The sequence below is a fragment of the Gymnogyps californianus genome, chromosome 7 (assembly GCF_018139145.2).
Source record: "Gymnogyps californianus isolate 813 chromosome 7, ASM1813914v2, whole genome shotgun sequence".
NCBI classification, from domain to species: Eukaryota; Metazoa; Chordata; class Aves; order Accipitriformes; family Cathartidae; genus Gymnogyps; species Gymnogyps californianus.
The window spans coordinates 15454394-15477808 of NC_059477.1; the positions used below are offsets into that span (position 1 = coordinate 15454394).

At 38.1% G+C, this 23415-nt stretch overlaps 1 protein-coding gene across 9 annotated transcripts in view; it reads right to left on the bottom strand.

The window, feature by feature from the left end:
- The window catches only part of PARD3B (par-3 family cell polarity regulator beta), a 437827-nt gene that overhangs the window by 265750 nt on the left and 148662 nt on the right, over nt 1-23415 (bottom strand). For all 9 annotated transcript variants that reach the window (XM_050899878.1, XM_050899879.1, XM_050899877.1 and 6 more), the window contains exon 4: nt 12163-12272. In XM_050899878.1, the coding sequence (XP_050755835.1) occupies nt 12163-12272 (110 nt within the window). The remainder of the gene's footprint in view (nt 1-12162; nt 12273-23415) is intronic.

The window sequence follows — 23415 nt, forward strand, 5'->3', positions numbered from 1 at the left end:
CATTTCTTATTTGACTTGAAGCTGCTCAAAGTCCAAAATCAAAAAAGTACAGCACAGAATAAAGCTGAGTCTGCAGGAGACCTCCCCCACCTGTGGCCTGCCACTGGCTGGGCAGGAAGGAAGGAAGGAAGCAACCCCAGCAGCGGGAGCCCCACAGGGCGACCCCCACCAGCCCAGGGGCACGCGAGCCACCTGCCCCACCATGAACCAGGAGAGCCACCCAGGGCGCAGTCCTGGAGAGCGGGAGCGAAGGCTAGCCAGCAATTGCAAAGACATGAGGCTGTCAGAAGGGCCCCAAGTGGCAGGGCCAGCCTGTCTTCAGTAACCCTCGTCCCCTGCAGGAACAGGACAGGGGCACAGGGGCAAGGAGGCCTCCCTGTGGCAGGGGAAATGGCCCAGTGCCCAGGAGGACTCCATTCCTCAATTCAAAAATGCCCAAATCTCATGGCAGGACAAGCACATTACTAAATATGGTCCTATTTAAGAGGGAGGTTAGAGAGGGTTAAGAGTCTGATCCCAACAGTATCAGTAAAAATCAGTGGTAGGTGCCTAGGTAGCTAAGCCTTCTCAAATTTCAATGTTGCTGGAAAATAAATTTTACTCTCTGGAGTTGTATTCTCAGACTCCTTTGCACAGACACCCTTTCATTATTTGTGAACTGCAATACATTTATCTAGTTCTCGTTCTTTTCACAATAATGTATCTGAGGCACAATCTCAATTCTCTTAAAGTACATTGTTAGCAAAGGGCACCACATGAACATATATGCTGTATATGCCAATAAGTGAGTAGCATTACTTAATATTGCTTTCCAAAGACATGCTTTCCCACTAAAAAGAGCTTGTGGTATGCTCAAAGCAGAGACATTTTTCTGTCTTCTGCTAAAAAAAAAAAAAAAAAAAAAATTTTCCTTTAAGAGCTGGTGAATGCTATGAACTTGCTTTCTAACTTTAATTTGTACCATTTTACTTAATCCACATTTATCAAAAGCCTAGATTATTTCAACTACTTAAAAAGCAAAATAAACAGGTTATAAATTGCATATATCAAAGAGTATTTTCTCATTTGATTTTTGCAGTGCAAACTAAACAGAGCTGCCAAACAATCCTAAATGTGCACATTTTGTTGTTACAGAATGAAATACTAGCAGCAGTGGAACAGAAAGCTAGACCTGAAGTAATCTTACTAATTAAATAAAAAAGTATTTCTGCGGTAGTCATCATCATAATCATATGAATATATAATATGTAATGAATTCTAAATATTGAATCATTTTAACAAAAATCAAATCACTATAAACCTAGAATCTGCATGTTAGACCTGTGCTTAATAGGTAACCAGCATCAGACGCTATATAAAAGTAATTTTAACAGAACTAACATCAATAATTTGATGTTTTATACACTTGTATAGTATTATAAATACATATAATTGGCAGCACATTAATTTCCCAAAAGTGTTATAATCTGTTGGCACAGTGCCTTACTTCAAAAAAAAAAAAATTATTTACGAGCACATGCATCTGGTTCCAATGAACTAACTTTACCTGGTAATATCAGTGTTTGTATGATTGACGACATTAACACAATAGCATCATCAACGTGCCTCTCAAAACAGCCATTTGAAAATGACAACTACACAGAAACTAGACATTGAAAGGTAAAAAGGCAGAAAATCACAGCCGGGCATTAAGCAATCATTTGGTTCAGTGTTTTGTAAGCCCAAGGATGGCTTCACTATTATTAACACGGTAATCCCTAATCTAAAAGTATTTTTACCATCAACAATTTCTTGCTATGTTCTGAGGTGCTTTAAAGAGAAAAAACATACACCAGAGATTCTTTTTCATGTATTAACTAGACTATCAATTTGACCACAACACAGTATCCATCTCAAAGCATGCTGGCTAGCAATGTTTGGATCTCTCTATGAACAGTGATCCAGACAATTTCCCTTGTTCTCTTCTGCATGACAGGATGGAGTGTTTTCCCATGCTTAACAACGGGGAATCAAGGATGGACAGAATAGCCTGAAGACTGAAGTGGAACTGACTTCTTTTACCCCAAGAGTTAATTCTGCTATTTAGAAGTTTACAGGGTAATTTCTAAATAATAAAAATATTGTGTAAAAACTTTTCTAGCCCATTCTGACTCTCTCTACTCCTCTGAGCCTCCCTGGTAGGAACTCAAGGAGGACTTGTAATATAAGCTTAATATAGTCTTTTGCATTTTTTCCACAAAGAGCACAACTTTCTGATTCTAGCTGTTCTTACTGCTATACAGCATACCACTTCAGTCATCAATATTTTCAGGATATCTTTTGTAGAATATTCTTCCCTCAGATATACAACATTACTGAATTCACTCTCTCAAATGGAAATCTGAGAGCATCCAAGGTGGCACATACTATGTCTGAAGGAAATGTGGATACATTTATCTGTGTAGCGTACATTAGCCACACTGGTCTCATAGCTGGTCTGTGTGCCACAGAATTTTCACCAATACCATTAATTAAGAAAAACCACGTTTGCAGAAGCACACAGAAATATCTGATGCCTAAGCAGCTATGGCGGATGCCTCACAGATCTGAGGAAAATGTTCCTATGTTCTTTTAAACCAAAAATACGGTTAAGACACTAATTCTTTGGCTAAAGAGAATATCACCACAGGAACTTCTGAAAACCAAACAGATTTGTCACTAAGAACTGCAGCATTTCACAGACTTGATTTATTTAAGATGAAACATCCATACTTTAGCTACATCTTTTGAAACCAAATTAAAGGGGATATCTTTCTTCCTGCTAATAAATAGAATTTTTTCTTCTTTGTGACTTAAAATCCATTTAATCTGTTGTTTTTTGTTCCCTGGCCTCTCCTCCTTTTAACGTGCTTGCAACTTCTCATAGAAGTGTTTTATAAAATTGTCCTTGGAATATGCCTCTTCTGCATCAGAAACAGAATTCATTTGGGCTCTTACGGAAAGTGTCAAAAGATGAGGCAATGAAGAATAACTGGCCCTTGCTCAGTAGTGCTGCTTGCAGAACTTACTTTACCCCAAAACAATATATTTCTGTTTGATTCTCATTCTGCTGCTTGAAGGACAGAAAGATTTATGCAGATCATTAAAGAAAGGGAGGTGTGGGGCTGGAAGTGAACTCCAGATTTGAGGAGCCTTCACCATACTTCTTAGACTGACATGAGGCCAGCTGAAAAGAAGGGGTTTCCTTTTGTTTCTGTAAAGCTGACAGATACACCATGAAATTGATTGTACTTGGTAATTCCAAAAAAGCAGAAGAAACGAAAAGGAGGAGGCCCATTTATCTCCACAGGTGTTAAATGTATAATCATCTCAGATGTACCACTACTAGGTCAATGGAGCAAGCACGCTGCAAGAAACACAGCAGCTCTTTTATTTAAGGTCCAAGTTCACGTCGCTCAGTCAGCTGCTAAATAGACAACAGCGTGAATGCCAACACAGAGAATAATTCTGCTAACTCTAAGATACCATGATATGCTCTCAGCCCAGTCATGTTACGTGGTGCAGTTCAAATACAGTAAATATGGTACTATGAGCATCCTTTGGGACGGATGCAAAGAAAGCCGTTTTACTTGAATTTTAGAGAGGAGCTTGAGAATCCATATGTTCTAACTGAAACCTACATTAAACCAAGGTTTAAACCAAGACGAATTAAAGGCAAAACTTATCATTACTCGTACTTTAAAAATAGAAAAATAATTTTAAAAAAGCAGAAGCCAGTACTCAATTGTCAGGAAAAAATATCAAAAAAATCCTACAGGAGCAACTGTTCCTGTAACATCTCTCTTGGGGGCCAAAGTTTGGTTTTTTTTTTTCTTTTTTATGTTACTGCTTGGGACATGTAAAACTTTGAACCTGCAAATACACTTCTTTAGGATCTGAAATACGTCACAAGAACAACTGTGCCAGATCAGACCACAGGTATGTCCATCTTCAGGTGCTCAGGACCAGAATACCAGGGTGCCTCACAAACAGGTAATTATTGTCCCTCATAGTACAGAAGAATAGTGACATCAATTTGCTCTTGCATCAACTCAGTTATTCTAGAGTCTAATCACTTCCTTTTTAACTGAAGATTTACTTATTTACTAAATTGTTTATTAGGTTTTATTTATTTAAAGTTATTTCAGAGAAGTTCTACTGCCTGGGTTATGACAAAAGGTCACATTAGACTTATAGGCCAGAAGAAACCATTGCAATTACTGACAAAAAATGAAGCTGAGATGTTTGTTCAAAATCTTGCATCTCACTGAATTACCCTTACCATTTTAGTCTATATTCACAGTGGTCTCAGTTTACTATTCCCAACTCCAACATGTCAAACATCTGCAACACCAAAAGCACACAGTACACAGAAGCACTAAAAATATTCCTCCCTTCATTCCAGTTGTCATTGTAAGAAATTGCTTCATCGGTATGGAGTAAATCAGGACCTGCTGCCATAAAAAAATCTGAATGTGCAAGTTTCAAAGAGCACTATATTACTATTACAACTTGAAAACCTGTAAATCCAGATTAGCTGAGACACCAGCTAAACAGAAGAATGACAAATCCCCAGATAAGGTGTCTCCAATGGGATGGGTAATTTAGTGTCTAAGCGGTCTCTCCTAAGAAGGGGGGGGGGGGGGGAGCACACCTCCTTTGAGTGTGAATAACTGCCAATCCTGTAAGAGAAACAAAGCCACAGATCCCACTTTCAGAGACACAGAAATATTAACCTGAACAAGAGCACAGTCTCATACATCAGTGCACTGCAAGATGACGTATTAAAAAAAATCCAAAATGAGTTGGTTTTTTTTTTCCTAATGTCACAGCAGCGTTTGGGTCTAAGTAAGTATCAAAGATCTCTGCCATTATTCCCAGTTGTCCACTGGGTTGCTATGTTTATGGAAAATGTCATTCATTCAGCAGTAGGCATTTCAGTAGGACACTGACTGAGAACCTATTTTATTTTAGCTAAATGTTTCTAGAGCTTGACAGTAAATGATCTGCATAAGCCATGTGGACTGCCATCTTCCACTTTTAATTTGACTATCAGACACACAAGTAACTTGCTAATGTTTCATTCTAATTTCAGCGCCATGAGCCTGTTGCATAAGTTGCCTGCTAAAAGCTGTTCCAGATGGAATGAAAGTATTTTGTAAGACCCCAAAAGATGTAGCTATAGAGATGAATATGCGTCAACAGCATTGGAAGTATGACCTTTTTTCCCTTTTTTGTCAGCAGTTCTTTTTTCCACCCTATAATTTTTCCACAGTCTTTATAAGATAGGCCACGTGGGAAAAAGAGAGAGTTTAAGTCTCTCAGCCATCTTCCATCACCTGCAATCACATCTACCTGACTACACAAGGCAGACGTCAAAGGACAAAGGTTTATAAACAATCAGGTATCTTCAAAATGACAGCCAAGGCCCAAAATTTATTTTAAAGAGGAAACAAACCCAGCCCCCTACTAACATCAAGTTCCAGAACGATGGAGAACTTTGATGGTTTTCATAATAGATACTTTCTCTCATGAATAGTCAGTAAAAAGCCTGCACTCCTCTCATTGGAAACAGGCTTTAGAAAACAACATATTAACAATGAATAACTTCTTTTACCGATTGTACCATTTTTACTGATAATTTATATACTATGTTAACGTCATGGAACAGTCATTATTAGCTCTTATTAAAATAATCACAAAAAGTCTACTTATCCTTCTCAAATAAAAATATGTAAATTACACCCATTGCTCATCTTAAACAATACAGGTAAAACAATACACTTTTTCTGAAGTGTAGGCTGTGCAAGGAACACAAAGAGGACTTTTTCTCCCCCACACACGTACCTCTTTGCACTCTCAAAAGACGAAATTACCACAGGGCACTTCTGTCCTTTTTCAGATGATCAATTCAGTATTCTGAAGTATTACAAATATTTCATTTACATTTCTTAGTTTTTCCTCTACAATATAAAGTAATTTATTTTTGACACAGAACGCCACAGCACACAGTACAAGGAAGGGGAAAAAAAGCAGTGCAGGGTTGAAACGCAACAGAAAGAATCGAGAAGGAATGCCTTTTGTTAATTTGACAGCCCTCAGCTAGCTGCATAGTTGGATTTGTAAAAGGTTCTTTAAGAGCAGCAGTTTTTCATGGTGTAAGAGTGCCACACAGCTCTGGTTCCTGCAGTGCCTCACACCAACCAACTTCAAAACTAACTCACTGCAGATGTCCCTATGATCATCTAATCAGACATCAAAAGCAATACACTGACAAGCTCCTGCGCTGATTAGGAGTGTTCTATATATGTTCCACAGCATAAACAGACACACAGTAGTTGCTTTAAAAAATGGATTCACCCACATCAGAATTCCTTTTAAAAAACTCAAACTGTTCGGAACTCCCCAGCTGAATGACAGAAAATTCTTTTAAATCTCCCCAAATCTTCTGTTCAGTTCCACACAGCAGTATTTCAAGAGCAGGAGTTAAATTATTAATAGGAAAACTTTTACCAGCAAAAAAGTAAATGCCTTCCAGAATTTAAAAACCTTGCTATTCTGAATGACAGTTTGAGACCACACCACCTCAGGGAAACAGTCTTGCCTCTACCCTGCAACATACCTTGCAATACCTAAGATGTGTTTCCATCTCTATTTTATTTGTTGTCCAATTATTATACATGAACAAGCACTGGATTTAAAGCATTACAAGTGCACCATCCTTCCAGTACTGCTAGTTCCTGAAGAATTACTGCATTTCTCCCAATATTGGGTTTCCTTCTCATAGCCCACCTCCTGGAATACTTAAAGGAGCTTCTAAGAAAGATGGGGACAGACTTTTTAGTAGGGCCTGTTGCGACAGGACAAGGGGTAATGGTTTTAAACTAAAAGAGCGTAGAGTTAGACTAGATACAAGGAAGAAATTTTTCACAATGAGGGTGGCGAAACACTGGAACAGGTTGCCCAGAGAGGCTGTAGATGCTCCATCCCTGGAAACATTCAAGGTCAGGTTGGACGGGGCTCTGAACAACCTGATCTAGTTGAAGATGTCCCTGCTCGTTGCAGGGAGGTTGGACTAGACGGCCTTTAAAGGTCCCTTCCAACCCAAACTATTCTGATTCTATCACATAACTGCGGGAGAATTTCATATTGAAATTCTAACACATGCAAAGGGACCAGAAATTAAAACTACCTGACCTAGTGAGGGTGAGTAAACATACTGGACTAAAGTTTTATCTTCTAAAAGCAGACAGACAATACAACCCTCATGGCAGTGCAGTCTCTTACCTCGAGCCTTAGAAGAAACCCGCCAGATCTCTACAGCATTATTCCATCACTGTGTCAAAAAAGACCTTTTCTGCCCTGCCCTCCTTTTAAATAGCCTGACTAGATGAAGTAATATTTCTGCCTTTTTCTTATAATAAAATACCCACACATTTTGAAAGTACTACTGATAATCTTTACCTCAAAGCCAAGCTCTGACTGTAGCATATCTTTATGTTTACGTATGTACATAAAATAGTATGTAAAAGGAACAAATCATGGAGCTGCATCCTTATACATGCTCACATTATGCTAATCTACAGACACTTAATCAGGAAGGCTAATACATTACAAACACAATTAATGGCCAGAAGAACCAGAAGAGGTTTCGACCCTTTTTAACAAGAGCTTGAAACATAAAAATGTTCTGATTATATACGAACCTTATCCAAAATTGCAAATTATATGTCCACAACACATAAAATACAGTGAATTTCAAGTCACATCTAGGTAAAAATTGAAACTGTATTGAGCCACTGGAGCAGCTCTTCAATTGATCCAGCATCTCATTGTATCTTTAAACATGGATAAATGCAATTTAATCAGCCATTCCCATTGATTAACTCCGAGTTAATCTAAGTGTTTATCCAGGAAACATGCAACTGTAAAAAAAAAAAAAAAAAAAGTCATGCAGAACATAGCATCCCCATAATAATCAGCAAGTTAACAAGAGGGGGTGAAACCTTAGTCCCACCAGAATTAATGCAAAACTGCCATCAACTTAAATAGGACCACAATCCTCCATCTAAAACTCATAACAGATCAAGTCTTAAGATAGTAGAGAAGTCTGTCCCTGGGCAAAAAGAGAGATAAGCAGAAGTAATAGCTCCAGAGAGTAAAGTTCAGATGTTTTAAGTATACCTTAGCAATTACTGCCTGGATGAACTGGACTGAGCAAAAGCAGCAAGATGTATTCTGCTCCCTAAAAAGTTCAAAAAACCAAACCAAAAGAACCCCACAATTCAGACTTTCTGCCTTGCTGCATCCCATCTTTACCAGAGTGGAGCTTGGGCAGAAGAATCCAGCTAGCAACTTCTGAGTTGGCACAGAGAACCTGAAACTGCAGCTCCTCTCAGCAAGCTGGGGTCAAGTGCTGACCAAGTGTTAAGTGGCCAAAGAATGCTTCCTCCCTCTGAAAAGCTTTGACCATCTCCATCACACAGCATGGCCTCGTGCCCACTACTAGCCCCACTTTCTGAAGCCAGGCCATTCACAGCCAAAAAGCAGCTGGACCAGCACTTGGCTATTGCCACAGCAAAGCTATGGCCACCAAATTTTTCAGAGAAGTACATTAAACTAATTATGCTTCCCTGAGGTCCTCTCTGCAGACCTAGGGAGGGAAGTTTCCATTTTTGAAAGCCTGGCTGGGGTTCTGTGATTATAACTAGACAGAAGAGCTTAACAGTTGCCTTCATAAATTAACAAATACCTTTTCTTCAATAACAAATTCAGATGTTTGTTATCCCTATTTTTCCCTGATTATATTCTCTAAATTTTTCAGTGGCAGCTATCATGATAAGGAAGGAGAGGTTTGGATGAAAAAAGAAACGCAAATTTTGTACCATCTGTTAAATGACTTCCAGTCTGAGAGAACAGATGCTGGACTTCACTATCAGTTTTTGATTGATCTAGAAGTATTTTGTTAATTGGGGCTAAAACTACAGCTAAGACAAAGTAAGTGTCAGAGAAAATATGAAAGAATAGCTCAAATTCTTCTCAAACTACCTGGTCACTCAGAAAAGATTTTGTAATTTTGGTAATCATCATACGGCATTAAAAAAAAATCTTCCTTTGACTGAATGGGACAATATCTAAAAACCAGAATACATGCTCTGCTTAGATTCTATAAATACTGTGAACAGCTCAAATAGTTCATCAGGTTCATCCAGTTCACCTGAACTGGATAGCAATATTCTTTTCTTATTTTACGGCATGTTTTATTTTATGCATTACTTATTGTACGTCTGTCCTGCACTCTCCCAGAGACAAATCAGTGCTGTCTTCAGAGATTCATATGATAATCATCTCTCAAAAATCTGATCAACTACTAGTGAATCAGTACATACCGCATAAGACAGCATACAGTCTAACTACAAGTATTTCTACACAGAACCGAACTGCCAGTTCTACATGTGCCTAACGCCAAAATGCCAGAAGTGCCAAAACAATTAAGCTAATTATGGAAGTCAGTTTCAATTAAAAAATGATTGCTAAGATAATTGTGGCATAAATACAGAGACTTAATTTTTACTACATGCACTGAAAATCGTTTCATCTACCAACAGCTCTGGTTTCTCTAACTTGCATGTGACTGCAAGGAAGCAGTTTAATGTGAAAAAAATACGTATTTGTGGCAACCGAAATGCAGTATTAATTTTAAATTTTCAGCAGCAATATAAGGAACAAATGAATTTTCTCTAAATACTGCTTTAACACTTGCGTGAAAGAGCATAGCTATATTAAAAATGCAATGTTCAGTTGTTTGTGCCATGTTTTTTCATTTGTCAGATATCGATTCTTCCCCATGTTTTAAAACAATCTGTACCTAATTTAACCTATGTTATTTAAGCTTTCTCTGCTTCCCAAAACATTATGCCAAAGCATATTTCAGTATGATTGACGAGAGTTTTAGAAATGGTACTGTTGCAAAAATAAGAGCTGGTATAATGTATTTTGCTGTAACAGATTTTCACTTTAACAATAAAAACTTTCAACCTTCTAGGCCTTCCCCCCCCTTACACGACATTTAAAAAAAAAAAAAAAAAAAAAATCCGAGAGCCTTCTCCACTGTTATCATCTGTCCAGCTTTGACTGTTACCCCTATAGCTGATGGAGGGATGCTCTGTATTTTAGGCATAGAGAGTTCCTTTAGGCCTAGAGGATTCTTGTGTACTGACGCAAGTCACTGAAGCATGGTGAGGGGTTTTAGCATCCAAGTGTAACTGCAGTCCTCATATAATGGCCTAAAATGCACTTGTCACCACTAGTATTATATTTTTAAAAAAACAACAAAAACCTACCTTTCTCTCCTTGAGGGTCAAAAATAACGCATTCAAAACATGTCCTGGAATGCAACAAATTTCACCGATTTTTCCACCTTCCCCCCTCCCCCCCCCAATTTTCGTGGTTATAAAATACCAGAAGGTCAGCGCTACATACCGATATACTCACTTTACACATTTCTCAACTTTGCAAAGAGAGTAAGATCTGCACTGTTAACCAAGAATTCTTCTTTGTACTTTAACTTATTGGACTAAGTCAGTATTTCATTAATATGTAAGTGCTTGCAGCAAACATCAAGAAAAACATCTAGACTCAAACAGGCCTGACAAATGACACAGGACTTTGACAAAGTTCAGCCTCCTGTAACATCATAATGTACTTAGAGAATCACTAGCACTTTTAAAATCGCACCACTTAACAAATAACACAAGTCATAAAATAAGATGCACACTAAATATTTAGATGCACACATGTTTGTCCATGTGAAGAGAAACAACGAACAGTCAACTAAAATCCTGTGTTGGCCTTCAGAATTACAGAGTTAAGACTGAGATCCATAGAACATCATTTATATGCAAGTCATCTGACTTTCTATTTACTTACTTCATTCATATGAACTTAACTGCAAGTATGGTCTTAAATACAACATCTTCAGCTGAAAAGGTTCCCACCTCCAGCATGTGTTGCTGAACCCCAGTTCTTTCCTGTTGCTCCTTAATGTGCCAATACAGCCATTTGTGGAATCTTGCTATCAACTAGTTGTGATCTAGGCTGAAACATCCCCCTCGTGCCAATTGAAGAGGCTGGGGGTTTCCAAGTGTTTTTTGTTTTGAAACAAAACAGTGATAGATTGGTTTACACAACTGGGGACAGGGAGTGAATTGCAACACTGTATAGGGAAGCTAAGGGGGAAAAGGCATAAATTTCACAAGCAAATGAAAGCAGGTGCAACTGCACCATCATTTCAGCCAGCATTCATCTGGCATAAAGTAGTGCAGAAGCAGACCCACCTGAGCTTTCTAGGCAAACATCAAGTCTATGAAAAAGCTCTATTCTGCTTGATACACTTATGTATCCCAGCTGACTTTCAGAGATTCTAAAGAATTTCACCTTTTTATAAGTAATATAGGACCACCTTCCCCACACATAAACACAAAGATTCAGGCCTTAAAATTGCAAAGTAAAAAACATGGCCCAAGTATGACCAAGACAGTATCACTTTTAGAAGATTGAAGACAGCCTGCAATAACATTTGTTTAAGAGTTACTGCAGCCTCACTAATTGTGTCTTTGCACTAATATTTAGTAATAACTGTTGAAAACAAATTTGTCCTCAAAAGGGAGGAGTCAGGTTGTAAAACAGAAAAGTGAGAGAAAGAAGAGACTATGCAGGATAGTAGCAGGGTGCCAAAGGAAGACAGAAATGCCATGAGAAAACAAGGGAAGTGAAAAAGGGTGCAAGACCAATGAAGCATATTAAAGGGGAAGTACATTTTTTTCACTAAGCAATAGTAAACTGGACAATATGATACTGAGCAAATAATTGCTAAAAGTTCAGTTCATATTCCAATACCTTATATCACTGTTGAGCTTTATGTAAATGCCTTATTTAAAAAAAAAACAACCACAAAACACTGTTAATTGACTGTATCATCTAAAATAACCATTTTGTCCAGAGGAAACTCTCTCCTTTACAGAAAACAAGTATGATGCACTTTGGTTTAGATCCTAATACATATATAGCTTATAAAACTACTATATATCAACAGGTAAGAACAGGTTTTGCCCTTAAGAAAAAGGTGAGTTATATGATACCTACTGCCACAACACACTTGAGACTGTGGTCACTGGGATGAGAAGCACTTGGGTGGAAGTCAGCAGGTGGGCCCAAAGCTGGATCACTGCTCCTCCGTACTAGAAGTGGTGTGCCTAAGAGACAAAATAAAGAGCAATGGTTCAAGGGCGCTACAGGAAAACAAGGTAAAGCTTCATGTGGTTTAACTAAGAGAGGTATACAGCACCTAAATGTAAGTTTATCTGTGGCAATATGCACCTGGTAAATTACTACATTTGATGGGGTTGTGCCATTTAGTATTTACTAAGCTAAAGAAATGAGAACATTTTATGTTTGTGAAATCATAAATGTTATACAGACTTTCATCCATGAGCTGCTAAATTACTGACAAACAGGAGAAAAAGGCACCTTTTTGGAAAAACAAACAAGTAGTTGCATTTATTTATCTGTGACCACATGTACCATCAAGTTCTGACAGGGAAATCATATGCTTGATCTAAGGAATAACTGAACACAGGAAGAACTGGACTGCTATTGTTAGTTCCTACAACTGGTTGTGGTTACGTAATTAAACCAGAACATGGTCCAAAGCCTTTCACTCCACACTAAGGACAGCTCTCATTGACCCACCAAACTAGGATCTCACAATCTCATTTTCAGCTCTTCCTTACTTTCTCCTGATGTATGTCCAAAAGCTGGACTGAGTAACTGCTTGCCTCTCCCATACCAATTATACAAGCCCACATTTAACCTGTATGAAAGGTTGCTTTGAATATGATGGCATGACCATATATATAGTCATAAATTTTATTTCCATAAGCTCACAAGATGCAATAGTCCATCACCACTACTTCTGTGTCAACCCAACCTGAGGCATGTAAATGACAGATGAGGCACAAGTTTTTGGGTACAGAGGCAGCTGAAGGATAAATGGATAACTCCCCACACTAATTTAATTTAGTATCTAACATGCCTAAATAAGGACATAAGAGGAGAGGGGGAAGAGATTTTACTCACACCAGATCTGCCTCCCACTACCAACTGCCAGGATTCCCAGGGAACAGACGTAGGCAGTTGCAGTTGTTTCAGAGAAGCTGTAGACTAAACAGCTTCCTCTTGCAGGCATCTCCAATTAGACTCACCAACTATTCATGTCTATTCACATGCTGTCTGGGAATAACCTCAAAGACCAGACAGCACCTTCTAGCGACACAGCCATCCAGTTAGCAGAATACGCTATAAAACACTCCCTGCAAAACTTCCAGGTGGAGCGAGAGGGAAAACATCTTTAGTAACATGAGAAAGGAATTCCTCGCATTATCCAAAATGAAATTAAACCAAAATGACTTTTTTCCCCAAGTCTTTCTAAAATAATTTATCCATAGGCAAAACAAAAAAATTGAAGAGAACATTAGTCTAAGACAATTTTTCAAATGGTGCAAGTGAGTGAAAATAAGATTATAACTGTCAGTTATAATATTAATTATAGTGGCTGGGACTGATGGCAGCCATAATTACTAGATCTATAATAGAAGTTTGAACATGCAAGTTTCCTTATTAGAGAGATGCTAACAAAGCTGGAGTGACTGTACCACATTCACTCTCAGCACAACTTTGTAATTATAGCTGGAATAAATACCAGCACCTGATGCTGAGAAACAACCAGAGAATCTAATGCTCTTACCCTTCCTCATAGTGAGCAACAGCTTTTATACGCAGGTAATCCCTTCCATGTCCACTTATGCAGGAAATCAATAAGAAAAGCAAAAGTAAGATTTAAATTTGTGTCCTGGTACTGAGGCAATGCTCAAAAATCAAAAGGTGAATATTGTTTTTTGTTTCAAGTGATTATCATCTTGACATCAAGAGCTATGCATGTTTTCATAAGGAGATTCTGAAGAAAGGGATTGATCACCAAATTTATCCATTTTCTGTGATTTTCCAAAGGTGTCAGTAGGTCAAAAGAAACCAAATCTCTCCACTCAAATACCTCTGTTCTTCACATGGTGCTGAAATTTTTTTCCCTCTAAGCACATTTGATAAGAAGGTGTATAAAAGCTAAAGCCAAAAGTGTTGGATTTTCAGGATACTCCCTTCTTTAAGATAAATACTTATTCCTTAAAATAATTTTTTCCATGTGCGACCAAAGTTTCTGGTGACTTGTATCCAATTTTCAGTCTCTCTTCAATATAACAGTTTGAAAACAGATGCTGAGACACTTTTGTATGATTCGTCGTAATTTAGTCTCCAACTCCTTTTGACATAAACACGAACAGTACAGAGAAACGCTCTTTCTAAACTACCAGAAAGCCCTTTGCATTGGTACTTTTATTTGTAAAACTTTCACAACTCAGTGAGCCATATTCCAAACTCAAATTAAACCATACTGTTGCTTATACTCTTCAAGACCATCATCCCAGCCCCTTTTCTCATTTCTGTCCTCCTTTTTCCACAGTAAGAAATCAACAGTAACTCAAAGAGGGTAAAAAAAATTCCCCAGTCAAGTAAAGAGGCCAAAGACTGGGGGGGGGGAAGAACCCACCCAACAAATCACCTATGTCAAGCTCACTCCTTCTCCCAAAGCCAACACTGAAATTAGATTGCTCCTTTTCCTGAGCTGTCTTCTACAACCAAATCCTCATTTCTCCCTCATTCCTCTGGCTGAGAGAAAAGATGAAGTCTCCCATCACTGTGACTGCTGGGAGACAGGACCTCATTTGTTCCAGGGCCTCCCAGCTTCTGCAGCAGTTGAAAGATGTCTCCTGTACCGCACCATTCACATAATGCATGTCTAGTAAGACAGGACCATACTTCACCACTTCTGTCTGCTCCCTGTATTGACTGCTGCAAGGTGCTGTTTTTACCACATCACCCTGTCCTCAATTTTGAAGACCTCCTTTCACTTGCTTTCTGCCACTGCTTTCCAGAGAAAAAGAAGCAAAATGACGTTATCCAATTCTCAGTTTACAGCTGACTAAACTTTGAAACTAAAGTCTGCAGGAGCAGTGGGATTATAGAGAATACTGTTTTCCAATTTGGGAAGATGGCCTTGCAGCTATTTGCTTGCTTTTTATTCCTGCGAGTTTTTGCTTATTGCCATGAGGCTACAAAATCTACAGTGCTCGTCTGGAACACTTCCCTACTTGCACAAAAACAACTGGACTTTTTCCACCATTGTCTACAATGCTTTCGCTTTTCTCCCAATTTGTTGTAAATTTTAGGGTCCTACAGATAATTTTCTTGTTGAAGAGAAAACCAGAGTCTATTTTCTTAATTTTTTAAAATATATTTACTGACATATAACATCATTTCTTGTACAGAGATATCAAATCATAACATCTCTGTGAACCAAGTCAGCTGCAGTCTTTAGCTAAAATTATCCAAACCGGTCCCTCTAGCCCTTATTGTTTTACATGCATACACCACAAAGACACTGGAGCACGAAAACAACCTTTTATTAGACAAAAGTAAATTGAACCAAAATGCTCTCTCTAATAAGGGAAAACAAATGGCAAGCAGGAAGATTAGATGAAAGACTTGAGAAGAAGCAGTACTCTCCCTCTTTGTGGGAGAATCTGTTATTCTCTTTCAGGAGACAGCAATTCCCAGCGCTCCCTGAGCGAACCAACTCTCCTCCATCTCCCCTCATCACCTCTGGCTCAGGCTGCTCCCTGCCATAAGAACACCCTCTCTGCCACTCAGTGCCTCCCAGCCCACACTTCTCCCGCAGGCTCTTTCTTTTTTCAGCCTCTCCCTGCCTCTTCCATACTGGACATGCAGGGCTCTTTAAAGGCAAGCATGCTCCCTTGCACTCTGGAAGAGAGAAACCTTCCCAAATCCCACTGCCCAGGACTCAACCTGACTCAGGAGTCAGACCATGTCCATTATACATACATACCTTGAATTTGTTCATCACTGTCTTCCTCAGACATGGATAAAACGTAATGAAAAAATATCACTGATACTATTTATTACAGACATACTATAGACAATTATACACATTTACTTAAGAGATTGTCATCCATTTTCTTCTGTCAGGAAACAAAATGTTGCCTTTTTCCTTACTGCTTTGCTTTTGTCATGCTATGTTTCCATGTTATTCTACTCACGCTCTTGCATTTGTGCTGAACATTTATAACAACCAGTGTAAGCTCAAACAGAAAATTCACCTTTTCCCTGAATGATGAGACACAGGAAAAACCCCTTTCTGCATACCAAGTTGATCATACAAACACATTATTTACAAGCACTACCGTTTTGTGCCAGAGTAGCACTTTGTATTTTAAACTTAGGAACTCAGTTTAAAAAACTAGTTATCCTCATCTTGCTGCATTGCATCGGTAATTTACAGACAACAAAAATTCAAACACATGCCCAAGACTAAAATTTTTCTCATGATGACAGCTTTTAACCTCAATCTCTTCAGGGTGTATTTCCCATTCTTTCAAAATTCTGCACAGAGTACCTTCTATTATGGTACCACAGCACCTTCTAAGCACACCTGGATGTCTCAGCCTTATTCACAATACATACTCTTTGACAAAGCTGATGAAAGAAAGTCCTGCGGTTTTCCTTCCTTAAAGTAAACTCTCTATCATTTGGTTTCAAGCCATGTAGATCAATCTTTTCCTTTTGCTAGCGTCACCCTCAAAAATTAGTATCTACACAGATTCATGGTTAACAGTGTATTTTCACCGAACTCTTATGTTTCGGAAATATATTTTTTTAACTGCAAATATGGTTGAAACAAGCATATGGTAGAAGCCACATTAGATTTAAATTGATTATATTAGAAAAAAAAAACAGAAGAGAGAAATTCTGCCATTTGTGCACAATTAAAAACTGAAAACTTGCATCAACACAATGGCAAAAGAAACATCTCCATGCCAGATGTAATCTTATTTTCTTATTTTGGGGTTTGGGGGTTTTTTGTTGTTTTGTTTTTTTCAATTTCACCAAAAAGCTGTACACAGACATTAACACATACCCCGAATAGGAGTGCGCTCTGCCTCACTTAAGCCCTTTGGTGGATCAAAAATCAGCATTTAAGATTAGGAGGCGGCTGACTAACTAGAAGTGATGGGTTTAAGAACACTGTGCAACCTCAGGTAAATAACGTAAGGTTTGGAGTTCAGGATCCAAACATGGTCAGGGAAACTTTGGAGCTCCAACTGTCCTCCCTGGGGTCCCCCTAAACTCTTCACGGTCTCTAGGGTCTGAGTTCTGGCATCAAATTTGATGCCTAAATTTAGACAGCTGAGTATCGCCCAGGGTGACCACAAAAAAAGATTATTCCAACCCTTCCTTAATTTCACTCTTAAGTCTCCTTGCTCAGGAAAGACCAGTTCACCTCCAGGCTGAAATCCTTTTATTCTTTGGGATTTAGATTGCAGGTTGCTGTTACTGGGCCAAATTCAGAAAACTGCTGAAGACAACCAGAGTTTATCACCCACAAGCATTTTCCGTAGGCTGTGCTATCTATAATGCAGTCAAATTACGTATTAAAAATTGATTTTAGCATTGCTTTGGGTGCAAACACTCTCAGATGACTTTTGGGTAAGCTGACAAATCAAGGAATGTAGGAAATGCAAGCACATGTGTTGCCACTGCATCAGTGAAAACTAACATATTATGAGGTTTTTTTGTTTGTTTGTTTTTCCAGGTAACAGGGAAGAACTATTTTAGAGGAGAACAAAAGATACACTTGGACGGAATACCATAAGTGGGTAGAAAGAGATTTACAATAAATCACCTACACAGTTAAAGTCATAATTTTAAATTCTACTCCTGCATATAAAAATGCTGACTATGATGGGAAAAAAGCTGTCCATCAAATGTGTATCAAACTGTCAACTGTTAAAGGCCATACCAATGACAATTACTTTGCTGCCTGCTTCCAAATTACGCTTGCCTGGACAGACAAATTATTTTCTTACCTGCATGGGCCTCAAAATATTTTTTTAGAGCTCCTTCTGAGCAAATCACAACAAAATTTTAAGTCAGAGTTGAAACAAAACACCATAAATACTATCTACATACACATACAAATGTGAAATTGCACTTCAGCATAGACAATTCTTGGCTGGACAGACAACAAAAACAACCACCATTTAAACCAGGAAGTCAGAATGACTTTTAAACTGGTGCTGTCATGAAAGAGTTCAGGCACTGGAAACAAAATATTACAAGCAGGATATTAATTTATATTTAAATATAGGAAAGGCCATTAACGTATGCCTATTTTTCTTCTTTTTATCAGAGAATTTTCACATTAACAGGCATATAGACAGTTCTGCTGGTCAGCGCTTTTTGAGAGCGCTAAGCAATCAGTGTGGGTAAATTTGGCCACCCTCAGATTTATTGCTTACCACCACCTGAGGCATCATGTAATGGTTCTGCCATGCTGTCGTGGTTTAACCCCAGCCAGCAACTCAGCACCACGCAGCTGCTTCCCCCTTCCCCCTCCCAGTGGGGTGAGGAGGAGGAAAGCAAAGGAAAAAAAGTAAAACTCATGGGTTGAGATAAGAACAGTTAATAACTGAAGTAAAATATAAACTAACAATAGTAATAATGAAATAAATAATAACAATAATAGTAATGAAAAGGAATATAACAAAAAAGGAGGGGGAAGGAAAAAAAAACCAACCAAACAAAAAAAAAAACCCACCAGTGATGCACAATGCAATTGCTCACCACCCGCTGACCGATGCCCAGTTAGTTCCCAAGCCACGATCTGCGCCGCCCAGCCAACTCCCCCCTGTTTATATACTGGGCATGACGTTCCACGGTATGGAATATCCCTTTGGCGAGTTCAGGTCAGCTGCCCCGCTCTGCTCCCTCCCAGCTCCTTGCACACCTGCTTGCTGGCAGAGCATGGGAAACTGAAAAGTCCTTGGCTTAAGATAAGCGCTACTAGCAACGACTAAAACATCGGAGTGTTATCAACATCATTCTCACACTAAATCCAAAACACAGCACTGTACCAGCTACTAAAAAGAAAGTTAACTGTGTCCCAGCCGAAACCAGGACACATGCACTTAAAATGTAGCTGACATTAGCTTGTATGTTCTACCTTGTGACAGGACTGTACCACTTTTTTATTTTTTAAATATGTAATGCTCTGACATGTGACTTTTATGTTTAAAGCTAACTCAAATTGCTCATAATAGCACCTATCAATACAACCTCAGATCTACAGCTATCTGTTCTTTCCAAAGTGCATACTGCACTTTTTAAACTCCCATGGATACAAGATTAATGAACTAGGATGATGTAACAGTTAAGACAATTGACTTAAATCTATAAACAGATGAAAACCCATCTCCAAGAAGCTCTCTCTTTTACATATTAACCCAGTGCAGAACACAGTATTTCCCTATCACTCTAAATGAGGTGTAATTTTTCTTAGGAAGAAAAATAAAAGCAATCATCTACAAGTAAAACGCAGTAAAGGCTTTAAACAGAGATGGTTTTGGGGTGCTGTTCTTCGGTGCCATAAATTTCAAAAGAATTATTTTCTCTGGTTGCATGTGCTATAACATATTAAGTCAGATTTCAGTTACGAAGCACAAGAACCATTCTCACAGTTTTTATGATCAGAATGAAATTTCTTTGGTGTTGTCATTGTCAGAAACAGTGCCTAATGAAACAACTATGGAATATTTACATTTACAGCTTTTGGAGTTTCAAAGATGGACATGTAAGAATCACCTACATACGTTATTTCAGTAATAAAGTTAATCTAGATCCCTTTTTCAGGATCAAAATCCACATCCATATGAAAAGAAGTTAGCCACTCCTCATCTTAAGGCACTAAGATACGTATGTATCTACACAAGATGTACAAGTAACACTGCTACTTTCTCCCTGTTTCAAAATTTCTCTCAAGAAAGTTTCCAGGAGGAAGGCCAGGACTTCAGTTTGGATCTTAATGAGGTTTTTTTTTTCCTTACACTTAAGGTCACAACACATGTCAGATCTAGAGACAGACAGGGAGCACACAGAGTTACTGGAGTGCTGGGAGCACCAGGACTCCACTCCAAAGGGTCTATGGCAGAAGGGAAGGAGCTGCAGCAGAATCCTCCTGCTGCAAGGATTAATCACCTCACTCACAACAGGGAGTTGTGATTTTTTTCCCCAACCCAAGCTATAGCAAAATGTGCAACTCTTATCCTTGCTGGGCAGACTGATTAGGAGCTTTGTGAGAACACACTGGCTGTTACCAACAAGAATCAGCACTTTCCACTACAGGCCAGGCTTTCTCTTATTCTTGTCCAGGTGAAACATCTTTATGAATCACACCATCATTGTGCACCCACTGACTGATGCACATCCTCCAACTTCCAGCTTCAGACACAGGATTAAAAGCTAGAGCAGCTTCAGACATTTTATGTTTTTTAAGTATCCTTTGGGGGAAAAAAAAAAATGAATTTGTATTATATTAGAATTTCCCTACACACGCGCGCGAAGTTTTTTGGTTTGGGGTTTTGGGTTTTTTTGGTTGTTTTTTTTTGTTATTGTTTTTTTTTAAATGTAATCTCTTTCAAATGTCATTCAGATGTCAACGGAAACTAAACTTTAGATATACTTAAAATCACCAGTCTTCTTAGTCATCCAACTTGCTGGACACAGCAAAAAGCATTCATCTTATTAAACAGACTGGTTTTTTAAGCAGCATATTATCTGTAGTTACTGAATTTAAATCAATCATTTTAGGCTAATATATCCTATAAGATTTTAAAACTAATAGATCTCAGACTCTCGCACCTCATTTTTATTCACAGATTGAAAGGTGAAAATAAGCATTTCTTCTATTTCAATTCCCAGCCCATTTCTCAACGTCAAATGAAATACTTAATGAACTGTACTAGTTGAATAAACTGACACAAAGAAAATATTCTGTGCACCTGCAAAAGAGGCCACACTGCCAAAAGCTGGTTTAGCACTTCAGTTAACATCAGTTACAGGTGCTTATGCAGTCACTTTTCCACAGTTCAACGGTTTAATTTTCTTTAAAACTTTGGCAGCTAAACTGTACAGCTTGAATATCACTTTGGTAGCATTTTATTGCTAGTAGAATAGTAAAATACATTTTTTTGAATATTTTAATGGTATTTTAAAGGCATATCACAAATTACGGCATTAGTATAGATTTTTGTAATATTTAAATACGAGCTGTGTTTTATATATCTGACCGAAATTAAGAACCTTTTCTGTTTTGACCTTTCCTTAAAAAAGAAGTCCCACTATTATTATTTTCTATTCTGGTCATGGTAAACTAGTTTTAGTCTCAAATTTCAAACTTCTTCCTGCCAATTTTAAAAGACATTAAGATAAAATAGTAAAACCTCCTGAACTTGAAACTTTGAGGTTTCAAGGAATGATAAGAACATAAGAGCAGCTATACTGGGTCCACCTCACCCATGATCCCGCATCCAACAGTGGTAGCAAATACTCAGGGAGAGGACAAAGTGCTGTATCCTACCAGCTTGCAAAAAATAATGTTTGAAAGATTTCCAAATCAGAGTGGCATCTAGACCACCGTATTTTAAATGGTCACTGATGAACCACCTCCTATGAATTTGTCTAATTCTGTTATAACTCATTGATTTTTGGCCTGTAAGACCAAATTACACAATTTAGTTGAATGCTTCATGAAAAAGTTAGTTTAGAGTTGTTTTGCTTTGTAATCTGTTGAACAATAGTTTTGTTCGGTACTCCTAGTTTTTACATGGTGAGGAAAGTGAATAGTCATTCCCTATTAATCTGTCTTAATATTCAAAATGGCAAGATGACTATTTCTGTAGGAAAGTTAAAAGTACTCACAGAGGGTCATTTGTCCCTTTTTGTGGGAGGGTTAAGAAGAGATGACCAAAATACTCTGCCAGATTCATCTTTCTAGTGAACATACTACATCCTTCTTTTACTTAATGTCTACAGTAAACAGACTTCCCTCTAATGAAGTAATGAGTTACGAAGAAAGCAAAACATAAATCAGCAGCCAGTGTGTCTATGGGAAAATTGTGCAACATATTGGGAGGGAGGTGCATCTTTTGCCAACTATGTTCAGGAGCAGTAAATAGACAACTCTCCATTTTACTTGGCTGAGATTCTAGATATCTGTTGTGAGACACAACCAAATCTGAAGTGACACTTCAAAGAGACAAAAAAAATTAACTATCAACTAAAGCTCTTGAAAGAGTAAATCAAATAGAAAGCAATGAGAAAGAACTACATGGCAATGGGAAAACTGACTGAATCATTTAACTGTTATTTGTAACTTCTCTAATGATGACTTTCATCATAAAGATGGGTTCATCTGTATACTGGAACATGTTCATATGGAAGCAAACAGTAAACAATCATTAGCAAACAAACATTGCAAAAAAAATGTGTAAAACCATATTACTTTGGTTTCTTAAGGAAAAAAAGGTGATCTAGTACCTCAAGACCTTTAGCTGAAGTCATTTTTGGGTTTTTTTTTTTTTTTAACTTGAACAATTTCAAGATATCCAACAGCCAAGCTTAGCAGGCTCATTTTCAACCTGAAATACACATTTTGCCAATTGCCTCAGAGCTAATACAGCACATAGTACTGTAGAGATTTATAAACACACACACACAGTCCTTTGTCTTACCTAGCACTAGAGTGTACTGACAGACTGCACTACAGCCTTCCAGTATGATATTATACTATAGCCTTTCAAAACCTTCAGCTGCAAATATTCAGCTTACTAAGTGGGTTGGTCTGTTCCTTTTTAAGAGATACTACCTTTGAAACTAGCTACGCATCATAACAATATACAAATACTCACAAAACCAGCAACATCACAAAATTAGTAAAATAGACAAAAATCTGAGGAAAAACACTGACATCGAATAAAGTGTGTCAAAAAGCAGCGTAGACTTTGTAATAGAATTTATTCCGTCATTCTAAGTCCCATTCATCACCTTCCCCAAAACCTTCCCTGAGGCATTAAAAGGCTGGAAGTGAACATCTCTGCTAGAGAGCTACAGCAGGAAAATGTGTAACTTGTGATGGAAAAATATTTTTCTCCCTACTTAACATTTGCATGGGGATACCCCATTGTCCCAAAGTAAGGCATATTAAACCAAGTGCAAAGGCAATAGATACAAGGAGAATAATTGATGAGAAGCAATCTTTGGGGAAATCAGAGGCAGAGGGGCTATTAAAAAGAAAAGGGGTTCTTTGGTAACCAACTACGCACATAAATTTATCACCTACAACTACTACTAAATTCTTGGGTACAGAGAAAG